General features: G+C 48.6%; 1 protein-coding gene across 1 annotated transcript; it reads left to right on the top strand.

Annotated features, from left to right (window-relative positions):
* Positions 1 to 3,225: 3,225 nt before the first annotated feature.
* Positions 3,226 to 10,611, top strand: ALAS1 (5'-aminolevulinate synthase 1). The gene is made up of 10 exons (XM_059480100.1): positions 3,226 to 3,482; positions 4,217 to 4,423; positions 5,391 to 5,546; positions 5,627 to 5,849; positions 6,303 to 6,487; positions 7,060 to 7,239; positions 7,408 to 7,572; positions 8,665 to 8,933; positions 9,634 to 9,796; positions 10,331 to 10,611. The coding sequence occupies exons 1-10, from the start codon at positions 3,284 to 3,286 to the stop codon at positions 10,489 to 10,491; spliced, it is 1,908 nt and encodes a 635-aa protein (XP_059336083.1). The 5' UTR covers positions 3,226 to 3,283; the 3' UTR covers positions 10,492 to 10,611.
* Positions 10,612 to 15,033: the final 4,422 nt, after the last annotated feature.

Here is a 15,033-nt window from a genome sequence, read left to right as displayed (position 1 = left end):
CCCTGCTCTGCTGCTCCCAGAGCTGCAGCCAGCTCTGTGCACTGACAAGGACAGTTCCTTCCTCACCCTCCAAGATGAGGGTCAAGTTAACGTCATTCCGCGGCTCTGCGCAATTCCCGTCATGCACAAGGTTAAATAAATTCACCAAAATCAAGCTTCAAAAGAAGAGTTGTTGGAGTGTGTGATGAACAGCACAGATTGGAGAGGAGTCTGACAGGAAAGCTGAGTTCTGCTCCATTTGGAGATCTCCATGTCATAGCCAAGGTCACGGTGTCTCAGCTGCCAGCCTTGAATGATGTCTGTGTAAAAAGCAGATGCACTTCAGGCTTCACATGCACTGCTGAACACAAACCCAGCAGCCTCTGCATTCCTGCAACCAAGCAGACTAACACACAATCCCTCAGCCCCACACCATGGCAGGATGCTGCTGTTCACATTACCAGGATAAAGGAGGATTAGCAGATTTCTGAGGGATCTAACCTGCTGTGGCAGATGTCCAGGCAGACAAGCTCTGCAGCCTCTTGCAGCAGATTTGTGCTCATTTGCTCAACACCTCTCTCTGGTGCCTCTTACAGCAACTCACATTCCCTCTGAGCTAAGGATCATGGACAATTGTTAAGGGAAAATAGGAGGAGAAAGAAAAACACTCACAACACACTATAAATCAAGCTTATGGGACTTGATTTCTGCTGCTAAAACTGCAATTAACCCCAGGAGCACAGGAGTGGTCCCTTAGGCCCAGACACATGAACTGTGCTCTAAGGACACTTGCCAGGTATCCACAAGTTAGAATGCTGCAATGTTCCCTCAATCTTTAGAATAACTGATGTGATACAAAACTTCAGGGTAGAGAGTCAAATGCTGATGTTCCAGGAAACAGGGACAGCAATAATCTGAAACACAGATCAGGTGCCTTTAAACTTACTATTTTGCTAAATGCTTGAGGCATGTAACACTACCCAAAACACAGTTGTGGGAGGGGAAAAAAAAAAAACCAAAATAAATTCTTAATGAGCAACTGAACTAATAATTCAAAACACTATCCTGGTATTACCAAATGACCAGGACTCCTGCTATCATAACTGCTTCAGAGGCTGAGGTCAAATACCACTGCCCTACTTTAATAATTTATCTACAGAACAAATTAAAACTAGCACATATCTGGTGTAATGACACCAATTATGCATTACACCGACAAATACTGAGTTAAGATCTGAGCATTGAGACTTCTTATATAACACTGTCTTAAATTTCTAATAAGCGAGAAGTGAACTGTGCTTAAAACATTCCTACTAAAGCCCTACTAAAACCCAAATCCCACACCCTGCCTTGTACAACCCCAGCTAACTTTTTCAGGGCTTTGTAAGTAGTATATGAGGGCAGAACTCTGTCCCATTTCCTGCCTCAGAGCTTAGTAACACACTGGAGCTGACATCAAATCTGACATTTGACTAAGAGGTTTTCTTCCTGAACAACTTACTCAGATCCCAAAGTTTACAAACTGCATGCAGCATCCTCAAAGCAAGTCAGTGCTGAATAAAAGAGGGTCAGGCAAATACCTTGCTGGTTGTCCCCCAGATTAAAGATTAATCTGCAGTACCTAAATGCTAAAGAAGTGTTTTTTAAAGTCAAATTTGTGTTCAGCAGCCACAGTCCTATACAGGCTTTGTACTTCTCTAGTAATGCTACATGAGCACCTTCTAATAACTAACAACGTGACTTCATGCAAGGTAAGAGCCAGGAGTGACCTTTAAGAAAGCTCTCCTCCAAACTCCACACCTGTTAACAAAACCCACTCCTGCCCCAAAGCACCCAAGGCAGCTCTTGGCTCTCTACCCAAATCCTGTCTTCCGTGAAATTGTTTCACAAGATGAGGGGAAAAAAATGTGTTGTCGTTTTTCCTTCTCCATTCTTTCCACACTTGAGCAGTCAGCGCTTACAGGAAGTAGCACTACTGTTGTTTGAATGGCCACACACGTAAGAAGAACTCCTTTTACCATTACTCTCCCCACCAAATATTCTTGTAAGCACACAAGCTTTAACGTCCATTGCAAACCAGAGAATGAAGGGTACTGTTTTACTTGTTGCTGTTGTTCTTCCCTTCAAAACCTGGCAAAAATGCAATGGTGAAAGTCTGAGCATCACCCACAGAGGAGCTGTTAAATTAATACCAGCTGTAGGAAAAGTGAGAGGAGTTCAGGATCCCACCACCACTACCTAAGCCCCAGGCACGGGTTCTGCAGGGAGTCAGAGGGGCATTTAGGAACAAGACACCGAGACGCGTCCCAGCAGCGCTGGATTTCCCCCAGTGCAGCTGACCCAGAGCTCGCCTTTTCCCACGAACGCGCGCGCTGGGGTGACCCCGAGTCTCCTGTCCTGGGGCGAGGGAGCCCAAACCTTCTGGGAAACAGGCACTGCACAGCCTGGGGCTCTGGGGAAACCCGGAGCAGCGCTTCCCGTGCGGGCCATGCCCACACAGCCCCCGCTCAGAGCCGGCTGCCCCATCCCCTCACAGACCCCCGGCAAACCCCCAAAACCTACCCAAACCCCCTCCGTGCCCTCACAGCGCTGCGAGAGCGGCTCAGCCTCCCGCTCACCCTCACAGCGCCCCTATTACCCCATGGCGCCCACACCCGCTCCAGCCTTCACGACCCCCGGGGGTCTGGACGCCTGCAGCCCCTCACGATCCCCGGGGGTCTCTCCCTGTCCTCGGGACGCCTGCAGCCCCTCACGACCCCTGGGGTCTCTCCCTGTCTTCGAGACGCCTGCAGCCCCTCACGACCCCTGGGGTCTCTCCCTGTCCTCAGGACTCCTTCAGTCCCTCACGACCCCTGGGGTCTCTCCCTGTCTTCGAGACGCCTGCAGCCCCTCACGACCCCTGGGGTCTCTCCCTGTCCTCAGGACTCCTTCAGTCCGTCACGACCCCCGGGGGTCTCTCCCTATACTCAGGACGCCTGCAGCCCCTTACGAACCCCTGCGCCTCTCCACATGCTCAGGATGCCTCCAGTCTCTCACGACCCCCGGAGATCTCTCCCTGTTCTCGGGACACGTCCATTCCCTCAAAGCTTTCCCCCCCCGTACCCTCATTCCACCTCCAGCCCCTCACACCCCAGCACAGCCCAGAGCCGCCGGGCACCGCCCCCGGCCCCTCCCCGCGCCTGCGCAGCCCCGCCGCGCCCCCCCGGCTCTATAAAGGCGGCAGTGCGAGAGCACAGCGCTGTGTCGCCTTCTCGTCACCAGTGTCGCTTTGCCGTCACCTCCGGTGTCCCGTCCGATAGCGAGGATGGAGGCGGTCGTGCGGCGCTGCCCGTTCCTGGCCCGTGTGTCCCAGGCATTCCTGCAGAAGGCTGGGCCGTCGCTGCTGCTGTACGCCCAGCACTGCCCGCGCATGATGGAGGCGGCCCCGCCGGCCGCCCGCGCCCTCGCCACGTCCGCCGCCCGCGGGCAGCAGGCGGAGGAGGAGACCCCCGCGGGCCGCCGCGGTGAGTACGGCCGGGGAGCGAGCCGAGGGTCCCTGAGGGGGGAAAAAATAACACAGACATTGCATGTCACGGGGGAAAACTTCTGGAGTAGGCAGGGGTTGCTTAATCCTGGAAATGTCCGCGGTAATGAAATTTGTGACCGTGGTATGAATCAGGGACCGGCCTGTTGGGGCGTCCTGCGGCAAGCCCCGGGTGGGATCCGCGTTCCTGGGTCTCGGAGCGGTGTTTGTCACGGTACGGTGGCCCTTCATGCCACCCGGGAATATTCCTTGGGGAATTCTTCCCCAGGCACTCAGGGGAAGGAGCTGAGGCTTGCAGCAGAGGAAGCTGCACGGCTGAAGAATCTCAGAAAGTCCTCGAAAGAAGGTCGCAGAATCACTGTTAGGTTAGAAAAGACCTCTGAGGTCGAGTCCAGCCTATGGCTGAACACTGCCATGTCTACTAAACCATGGCCTTTACTGCCATATCCAGTCTTTCCTTAAATATTCCCGTTGGGAGTGAAAGAGATATTTCTGCCCCTCAAAGGGTACAGTGCTAGATCTAGCGTCTTAACTCAGATGTCCCTTGGGTGTTACTGGCATTTTGTGCTTGTATAAATAAAATGTGACTGCTCAGTTAAATAGTTCTGAATGGGTCCTGCCAAATTAATTCCAAAAGAAATGGATCAAGAAACTGAAACCAGTGTATTAAAATGATGAAGTTGACATATTTTCCCTTCTCTGCCCCCATCTCAGAGGCCAAGAATGTCAAAGAAGCGGCCCAGCAGAATGCAGATGGAGCCCAGCTTCCTGCTGGCCACCCACCTGCCAGCAGTAACCAGAGTACAGGTACCAAATGCCCATTCCTGGCAGCTCAGATGAACCACAAGAAGAGCAATGTTTTCTGCAAAGCCAGCCTGGAGCTGCAGGAGGATGTGCAGGAAGTGCAGGCTGACAGGAAAGGTACGTTCTCTGTGCACTGAAGCAGTGATTCCTCCCAAGAGCTTCTGGTGCCTTCTCGGATGTGGAGCATTCCTGGTCTGACAGGCACCACTGAAGTGATGCAGCTGGTATTAGGGGAGACTGCAGGGAGAAGCTGCTGGAGAATGTAGGTGTTAGTGACATACCTGTGACATTGTGCAGGGCTTCCCTGGGTGGTTCTGATGTGGGAATACCGTGAGCTGTATTTTGATGTGCTGGCTGGCTCTAGATGTGTGAGTCAGGCTGGTACACTCGCACCCAAGCCGATGCTTAGATCTGTAGAGAGCTTTGCCACGGTGCTGGTTTAGACAAAGGCTTTATATTTAAAGCTGGAGCAAAGTGTCAAGACACCAGGCAAGTACCAGCACAAATCCAAGCTTGAAAGCAGGCAAATGGTTTTGGGGTGTTTTTTTCTGTTTATGGAACTAAAGGGTGTTGGCTAGCTTGCAGCGGTAGTGTGGAAGGGCTGTCCTTCAGAGGAAGGATCTTCTGAGCAGTGTCAGTAAAGCCTTGCTGCCTGTCTCAGAAGGCTTATTTTACTTTCCTGATTGCCTTCTGTGGCATAGTTTAAAAAAAAATCTGTGCTAACAGAGCAAAAAGGAAGCAGCTGACTAGAGCTCTGCTTTCAGTTAGGTGTGTAGCAATCCTTTCAGATGAGTGCTGTAGCTGTATAGTGTGATTCTCTGAGTCATGATGAACCAAATACATTATAAGGAAATTGCCTGTTGTACGGTGATTGATTAGCAAGGCTAATCCTTCTGTCTTGTGAAAGGCAAATTTGTAAGCAAATAAAACAGTTCATCCTAGCAGGATCAACATGGGGTTTTGGACATGTACTTCCTAAAGATTGAAATGTTGGTTTTACTTAAAATGTTTGCTTTGCTGAATTCAACCTACTTCACTGTTTCAAACCAAACAAGCTCACTGGAATTTATTACAATATCTGTAGGTACAGAATTTGCCAAAATACCAAGTACTTCCACAGTGAGAAAGATTGAGGCTGAGGGAGCAGAGCAGAGTGGCTTGCTCGAGAAGTTTAAGGATATTATGCTGAAGCAAAAACCAGAAAGCGTCTCTCATCTGCTTCAGGATAACTTGCCAAAATGTAAGAATGTCTGGAAAACCCCCAGAGGCCTGGTCTGTTGTGATTATTTCCTGTGTGCTGAAGTGTCTGTCTCCTTTCAGCTGTCTCCACCTTCCAGTATGATCAGTTCTTTGAGAAGAAGATAGATGAGAAGAAGAAGGATCACACCTACCGGGTGTTCAAGACCGTGAACCGTAAGGCACAGATCTTCCCCATGGCAGACGACTACACCGACTCCCTGATCACCAAGAAGGAGGTGTCTGTGTGGTGCAGCAATGACTACCTGGGCATGAGCCGCCACCCTCGTGTCTGTGGAGCAGTGATGTGAGTGCTGCTGTGCTCTTAAGAGGGGTTTTCAAACTGTGTTCTCTGGCAAGGCTTCTGAAAAACCGATTTCTATACTGCGGGACATAAGTTGCTTCTGATGTGATTCTTGGTGTGCAGTTAAGGTTACACTTGTTTCTTGAGTGGTCCCTTAGTGTTCAGATCCAGGGCTACACTGTGTGTATTGGTCACTGATTGTGCTCCTTGGATCTTCTCTAAAAGCCCCAAATGTTACCAGATAAACTGGATGGTATATTGCAGCTGTGCTTGGCCACTGATATCTGACCTTGCTGGACTCCTGAGTGTGCAGGTTGCTCCAAGACCCAGCAGCTGCTTTTTGCTGCCAGTTTTTTAGAACAGTCCTGATTATGTACCAGAATGTTTTCAGCAATGATCCTTTACTCTTCTGTGTGTCCCACAGCAATGCTAAATCCTCTCTTGGGCCTTCTTTAGGGAAACACTGAAACAACATGGTGCTGGAGCAGGAGGTACCAGAAACATATCAGGAACAAGTAAATTTCATGTCGACTTGGAAAAAGAACTAGCGGATCTTCATGGAAAAGATGCAGCACTGTTGTTCTCATCTTGCTTTGTAGCCAATGACTCCACTCTCTTCACTCTAGCTAAAATGCTGCCAGGTGAGATCTCAAACTGCACCTGTGTTGCCACAAAAACACAGCCTTGCCCCAGGCTGTTGGGAGTATGTTTCACAAAAAGCTGTCCAAAGTGAGGATTCACCCTAATCCATTTGCAGAGTGTGGTTTGCTGGTTTTAATATCATATTCAAGTTATGTTCAGTACAAATGATACTATCAACATATTGAGATTGAGATTTGTGAGCTGGCAACTGCTGGAGGAATTACATAAACTGAGTCTTCTATTCTTGTGGTTAAACTCTACCTGAAAATGAGACAGCAGAATTTACTGTCTTCCCACTGGAAGGGATGAACTTCTCTCTCACTTCAGAAGTTAGGATAGTTAGATAACTATTGTCTCAAGCTCTCATTTGTGTTAATTTGAATGCCTAAAATAAACCTCAAATATTCTTGCTTCATGATCTGTAACTTGCTCTTTTGATCAAGAGCATTACTTTCAAGAACAAGCTACCCTTGTTTCCTGAACTCTTGCCATACATAATGCAATGCTAAGAATCAGTTAATGCTTTCTATACTTACTCCTAATGTAACTGGGCTGTAACCTGTTTCCTCAGGCTGTGAGATCTACTCTGATTCTGGAAACCATGCCTCCATGATCCAGGGGATCTGTAACAGCAGGGTGCCAAAACATATATTTCGCCATAACGATGTCAACCATCTCCGAGAGCTATTGAAAAAGTCTGATCCATCCACCCCTAAAATTGTTGCATTTGAAACTGTTCACTCCATGGATGGTAAGCTGACATCAAAGCCTCTTCTCTGTTTCTGGGGCAGTTAGTCCTCAGATCATCTGTTTTAGGTCTCAAAGTGTACAGTTCTGTAGGGGTTGTCTGGGGGTACTTCTGGAGTTTATCCAGTCGTACAGAAAATCCTGAACTGCCAGTCACTGCTTTGGTTTCTAGGTGCTGTTTGTCCTCTGGAGGAGCTGTGTGATGTGGCCCACGAGCACGGGGCCATCACCTTTGTGGATGAGGTGCACGCTGTGGGGCTGTACGGAGCCCGAGGAGGCGGGATAGGAGACCGGGACGGAGTCATGCACAAGATGGACATCATCTCTGGAACGCTGGGTATGCACAGCCTGGCACTCCTGCAGGAGCTGAGGCTGCAAAGCTGCTGAGCTGCCCAATTAACTGGGTTAGCTCAAAATCAGTCTAGTCAAATGAACTTGTTAAGGGCTGCTGGGGCCTAGGATTTTTCAGAAAGCCCAAGGGATTTAAGTGTGCCCCACAGTTTGAAAAGCTTCTGTTAAGCTACTTACACTGCCTTAGAAATTGTTATGGTAGCTTTGTATGGGTTTTCTTTTAAGCAAGCTAGCAAAAAGTCCTCCAGTGGCATGTTATACAACTCAAGAAGAAATTCAGGTGAGAATGCTAGTAGAGCAGTTCTCTATATTTAGTCGTACTTAGTTCCTTTATGTGAAATGGAGTGCTCCTAATCTAGAAACCTGAGATGGGGAGTTACGTAAAGAGATTTGGCAAGTACTGAAGCAACTGCTATTATCTGAGTAGAATGCAGGCTAAGGAGTAAGTTTACTGCTGTAATTTGAAAGGTTTTTTAAACACCTTTTAAAACATAAATAAAATTTACTAGAAAAGTTCATGCTCTTTGGAACTTAAAGTCCTGGGTTACAGCTTAATAGGAACAGAAATGTTCACCAGACATCCTAATTCTGTCTATGGCTGTGTTCTGCACTCCAAACATTTGGAAAGAAGGCCTGGTATCAACTGCACAATCACAGTAACAGCCTTGTGTGCTCCTTAGGATCACAGGCTATTTCTAGCATCTCTGAAACAGATTATTTTAAATCTGCTGAGAGACTTAGTGTTGATCACCTGGGGTCACTGTTCAAGTCCTTGCTTGATGATTTGGCTTGGAAGGTCTTCCCCAAAATCAAAACTTGTGTATTTGATAGAGGCATGAACTGTCCTTCCTGTGCAGCAGCTAGATCCACATTATCAAGATTAGCTTAAAAACAAAGCTGTACCATGTGCTGAGTAAATACAAGATTACTGGGTGGGGAGCTGGCACATACCATGACCACATTACATGTGTGGTCAGAATAACCCATTCCTCCCAAGTGGAACGACGTGAAGCCTTGGAGCTTTTCAATAGGTGGAAAGAATAAATCCAATCACTTACCTTTTTACTTTCTCCTTCAGGCAAAGCATTTGGCTGTGTGGGAGGCTACATCTCCAGCACGAGCTCCCTGATCGACACGGTTCGCTCGTACGCGGCCGGGTTCATCTTCACCACGTCGCTGCCGCCCATGCTGCTGGCCGGGGCGCTGGAGTCGGTGCGCACGCTCAAGGGCGCCGAGGGCCAGGCGCTGCGCCGCCAGCACCAGCGCAACGTCAAGCTCATGAGGCAGATGCTGATGGATGCGGGGCTGCCCGTGGTGCACTGCCCCAGCCACATCATTCCCATCAGGGTGAGCGCTGGGGGTGCTGTTAACACAGGGATGCGGTGCCCATTTTGCTGTCTGTGAGCACACTGTACCATCAGGTACATTAGTTACATGTACCATTAGTTACTGCCTTCACAAAGTTCAAGCCCACCTTGTTGCTCAGTGGTGGTGTGCCAGGAGTATGGCTTAAGCTTAAGTCTGGTGTAAATATAAAACAGAGGGAGAAAGACTGTGGGTTTCATACATACCATTAGTTACATGTACCATTAGTTACTGCCTTCACAAAATTCAAACTCACCCTGTTGCTCAGCAGTGGTGTGCCAGGAGCCTGCCTTAAGTCTGGTGTAAATATAAAATAAAGGGAGAAAGACCATGGGTTTCATACACTAACAGTATACAGAAAATAAGGAAACTGCTAACAAGCTAAAAGATTTGGGTCGTAAACAGCTACCTGCCCAGGCTGCAGTGGTGTTCTTATGCCCAACACAGACTTTTAGCCTTTTTTTCTGGCATACACATATATTTTGCCATAATGATGTCAACCATCTTTGAGAGCTATTGAAAAAGTCTGATCCGTATACAACACAGACCTTTAGCCTTTTTTTCTGACCTACACGTTACTTACCAGCCCTGTTGGATTCTTAGATCTTGCTAAGTTGGGCTGACAATTTTACCAACTCTCATTCTTTTGGTTGCTCTTGTAACTTAAAATTGTGAACTTCAGGTTGCAGATGCTGCTAAAAATACAGAGATCTGTGACAAGCTGATGAGCCAGCACAGCATCTACGTCCAAGCCATCAACTACCCAACGGTTCCCCGTGGAGAGGAGCTGCTCCGAATCGCCCCTACACCTCACCACACCCCCCAGATGATGAGTTATTTTATCGGTGAGTGGACTCCTGCATCAGGGCACTGAAGATCCTTCCTGTCTGTGCAGTCTTTTTACTTTGGGAAGCACTTAAGTTTTAGATGTCGTGAGCTGGATAGCCTGTTTCCACTGCTGCAGCACATCCTGCACACTTCCCTGCTTGGAGTGTGAGGTGTGAAGGTCAGTGCACTGTGACTTGGATCAGAGTTGCAAGGCCACTGCAGCCCAGCCAGGGCTCTTCTCATGCATTGTGCAAACCAATCGTCACATGCTACATGGATTCCAAACTCAGCTGTCCTCAGCTGAGCTGTTAACTTGTCTTAAACATGGATCTGTTCAGAGAAAGTAGATCCTCCTTGATCCTGTCAGGAGAGGTGTTGTGAGGATAGCTGAGACTTAGTTGCAGCCCAGTTGTTTCAAGAGGTAGATTGTGTCAGAGTGTAATCCTATTATCCCTGCTTACTTGTTAGGAGAATAAATATGCTGAAACTTCTGCTGCTTCTCTAAAGCAATTCAGTCTTAAGCTTTGATCTTGATAAACTTTTCTTAACAGAAAAACTGCTGGCTACATGGAAGGATGTTGGTCTAGAGCTGAAACCACACTCCTCAGCTGAATGCAACTTCTGTCGACGACCCCTGCATTTTGAAGTGATGAGTGAAAGAGAACGAGCCTACTTCAGTGGCATGAGCAAACTAGTATCTGTCAGTGCATGAGAGCAGCAGTGTCAGTTGTTGTCCAGCTCTAGTATGGAGTCAGTAACATTTTTTAATTGCTCAAGTATTTTAATTGTAGTTGAAGCACTACGCTCTGAAAATAAAGTTCAAGAGCCATGATGCCCTGTTGTGTTTGTGTGCTTCTCTGTGTCCCTTCCAGAATTGGAACTGATGTCTCAGGGGGTGGGATGGCATTTGATGGAATAAAACAGTGCTCTACAGCTTTGTGCCCCGCAGCTGAACTACTGCTTGTCCAATGACTATGCCCAAAGAACTTCACTAGCGCTTCCTGCATGGGGTGTATTTATTATGAAAAGAGAAAATAGCTTCTCTGGGACATCTTCCTGAAAGCATGCAGGGATAGTTCTACATGCCCAATAATACTTAAGCACCTTGAGAAGTGCTGCTTATAAGCAGCTTGCACCCATGTTTTGGGAGGCAGGCATTTAGAATGGGTTTAGAATGGCTGTCTCTCTCTGCTACTCTCTTCTTCCTTTGTAGTTTGTGCACAAGCATTCCCCTTCTGGCATTGACTACACTGAGGGAAAAGGTGCTAATGCATTAAGTGCTATTTTCTGACTACCTGACAGAACACCAAGGTGGTGGATTGGCAGGGGCTGGAAAAGGAAGGTGTGTTCACCATTGCAGGTGGGCTCTGGCTGTAAAAACTGGCAGCAAGCAATATAATAGTTCATGTCTCTGAGAGAAGTCCTTGTGGGATGGCATCAGTACTGCCCATGCAACCCTTCTGGAACCTTAGCAATTGGGTGTAACAGGCCTATCTTATTTAATGCTTTGGTAAATAGCAAAGGCCTGCTTTGAACAGGGGGAAGTAAATTCTCTGGGTGAGTGCCTTTGCTCAGAGGTCAGTATTGGCACAAAGTCAGGCAGAGCACTGAACTGCTTGCAGGTGCAGGCACGTCTGGCACTGCTGTAGTGGCTTTCACTGCCTCTGAGCAGCCACTCTTTGCAGGGACTCTTGTGGCTGGAAGGAGCCAGCCTGGCACTTCCCCCTCCTGGCACACTCACGTGTGTGCTGTGAGGCTCCCTCCCACCGGGGATCTGTTAAAGTATCACAAATAGCCATGTGGGGGGGAGATACAATCCCAAATTAAGGCAAAACCATCAGCTGGAAGTCACCAGTTGTTTAAGCATGTACTGAAGCACCCTGCCATTCTCAGAAGAGTTTTATAAAACATTTGACTTTCCAAGCAGTCAAGCTACTTTGGAAAAGCTCTTTGCCAAGCCAGCCAAGGGGCTGCCTCTGCCACATGCAGGTGCTCTGTAGAAGGGAGGATGTGACCTGCCTGGCCTTGCCAAGAACCATTTGTGGCCCAAAACTCAATGCATATGCATGCATCTGTTACAGAGCTCTTCCCATTATCTTTTAGGTTATATTCCTACATTAACTGGAGACATAAACTAACAAGCCACAGCTCCTCCATCAGCCTCTCCCAAGGACTTTGTCCCCAGCACCACGACATGCCAACAAGGTCATTGCAAACTCTGGCAACAATCGGGGAACAGCTGTAAGTAATCAGTGTGTGTGGGAGATAACACAACATGTTGACTCACACATGGCCATATTCTGACAGCACCAGGCCACTTGCATTTCTAGCTTTTTTTTCACTGAAAGCCTTCAGAATTGGCCCAGTCCATTTTACAAACCACTTCATAAGCCCAGTTTTTCTCCCTAGTTTTAATAATGTCAACTCAACACTTTCTTCTACCAAGGAGAAGAAATAAGACATAGGAAGGTACCAGCTATCAAAAGTCTCCAAATTAATCAGGAAAGAACCAAACTCCAGGATTCAAAGCTGGCAACCTTTGAAATGACAGGAACACGAATAACCTCAGCACGTGGCAGCCAGTGCCTCCCCACCTTTAACATCAGCTGTGACAAATTACCTTTACACTACTGTTGGCAAGCAAGAGTGAGAAAGCAGAACCAGGGCACAGCAAGGGGCCAGCAGATGTCCATCACTTAACTGCAAAAGACAAATCCAATGGCACATTGAAAAGATAAATTCTCCCCAATGGAAAGGACAAAGAAATAAAAAATAAACACATATTGTTTCCCAGCAAATAAAAATTGAATGGGGGGTTGTATAAGTAGGGATAAGTTATGCAAACTTCAGTTTGGTTCCCAGAAAAAATAATAGAGGAAGTAATCAGTAAAATATGTTTAAGGTCAGACAATGGCAGTGGCAGAGGGAGGAAGCAGGAATGCAGCCATAAAGCCATGGCTAACATTTGTCTGGGCCAAAACAATTCATCTAGTTAAATGTTGCATAGCCCTAAACTCACACCCCCCTCCATTTCCCAACCTATTTACACAAAGGAGAAACCCCAGGTGCTACAGGAGCAGCAAAACCATTCCAAGTGCAAGCAGGGGCACGTGTTCCCCATTGCTGGGAGGAGCTGCAGGGGCTTCTGCTCCTGCCATGGCATTACTGACACCCCCAAACCCACAGCTCTGCCATCCCTGGTGCTTTGCACCCATTTATTTTGGGACACACCCTTGCACTGCACCCTGGCCTGCTGCCAGCAGCTGGGATGGGGGAATGTGAGTGTGGATTCACCACAAACCATTCCTGTTGGGGCACACACTGGCACAAGGCAGCAAAAGCCTCATGCAAAGTAGCCCCTGGCCCAGAGCTGCTAGCCCACCACAGCACAGCTGGACTCTGAATATTTAGGATGTTCTGTGCCCCAGCTACCCTCCAGCTTGATCCCAAGTCCTCATCACCTAGGTTAGGTTAGGTTAGGTTAGGTTAGGTTAGGTTAGGTTTAGGTTAGGTTAGACACCCTCCTTCCAACCCCCAAACCTGCACAATCCCAGGGGGCTGATCCCAGATATCCTTACCCCACAGGCAAACAGCCTTTCCCTCCCTGCTGCTGCTACCTGCCTCCTGCCATTCCCCAAGGATTGGAGGGAGGACAAGGGCTCATCTCCCTTTCCCACAGGCACCTGAGGTTTTATAGCCCAGGTGCCAATTGACTCTTAATTCACACATTCAGCTTACAACCAGGTGTAACTCATTTGCAGCCCCTCTGCTCCAGGTCTCAGGGGAGTGGAAGCCAAAGCTGTAAGCTCCTCTGAGATTTTGCCCTTTCCCACGTGGGAATCCCATAAAGAAAAGCATCACAGTCATATCATTTACTCTGCACCTCGTTTGCTGTGGAGTCCATGAACCTTTGTGTGTGAATGTTACAAGCCCTGAGGACTGGGGCTGGGTGTGGTGCTCAGCCACAGCCCCTGCAGCTGCCCCTTCTGTTTGAAACAGGCTGTGCCCTGCTGTCCCCTGCCCAGCCAGGCAAGTGCTACGTGCCCTGAGGTGGCACAAGCCACTGCTGGCCAAATGTGGCTTTCCCAAGCATCACCTCAAACCCCAGGCCTTCTGCAGCAGCAGCAGCAGCAGCAGAGACTTTTATCTCCAGCCTTAAAGAGAAGCTGGGATGGGAAAGGAAAGCATGAGATGGGAGGAGATGGGGGACATGAGATAGGATGTGAGGGGACAGGTGATAACAGAATAGGAAGGGATGGAAGATGGAGAATGGGCTGGAGGATAGGAAAGGACATGGAATGGGATGGGACAGGAGACAGGGTGAGATAGGAGGGGAAGGGTGCCCAGGCTTTGGGCTGCTCCTGGCCATCTCTGCCATGACCATGAGCCTTTGGCACAGGGGCTGTCACCTGGAATGGCTGCATGGCAGGGGCTGGGGGCAGTGTGTGGGACAGGTGGGAAAAGGGGCACAGCCCTCACTCCCTCTCAGTATTTGGGCAAGCTAAAAGTTACTGAGCACAGAAGGGGAGGAAGATCTGAAGGAGAAGGGTGACTCAGCTTGTCAAATGACTCCGGTGGCATCAGCCAGGCTTATTAGCATTTATATACAGAGGGAGCTTTCCTGCACGGAGGCTGCTTCTTGCAGAGCAGCATCTTCCCTCCTTCTCCATGACAAAAAGAAACTGATTCAGGGCTGGATTTATTTTTTTTTTTTTTTTTTTGCATTAAACCTGTCTTTAAAAACATTTTACAGCAGGCCTTGCAAATCTTCCACCTCATCCTGGTCATGGAGGGTAAAGCCAAGACATGGCAATGCCCTGACCTGGGTGAGGAGCCTATGATGCAGGCAGACCCCATTGCAATCCCAGTTCTTCTCTTGGCTCTGCATCCTCCTGCATTCCCTCCTCATGGCCAGGCAGGAATTCACTCCAGGCAAGAGAACAGCCCCAGGAGCACCTTCACAACCTTGCAGAATCACCAGCCATTAAAATAAGGAAAGCTGGACTGAGCAGGGATGCTGCCTCCTGCAGCCAGCTCAGTCTCTGGGCATTGCTGGAGTGGCCCAGTGTAAAAATCTCTGCCAGGCACTGTGGTTGTGCCAGAGCCCTGGACTGTGGATGTCCTTCAGGGTGCTGAGGGCTGCACTCAGCCAGGGCAGGTGGACTGTGAGAGCTGCAATTTGCTTTGCAGCTCCAGAACTCACAGCTGCTAAATGTCAAACATGGGGAACCCAGGGGATCTCTAAAGAGCATCA

The sequence above is a fragment of the Ammospiza nelsoni genome, chromosome 11, assembly GCF_027579445.1.
Source record: "Ammospiza nelsoni isolate bAmmNel1 chromosome 11, bAmmNel1.pri, whole genome shotgun sequence".
NCBI lineage: Eukaryota > Metazoa > Chordata > Aves > Passeriformes > Passerellidae > Ammospiza > Ammospiza nelsoni.
Note: the sequence above shows the minus strand (reverse complement) of the source record. Positions and strands in the feature narration are given on the sequence as shown.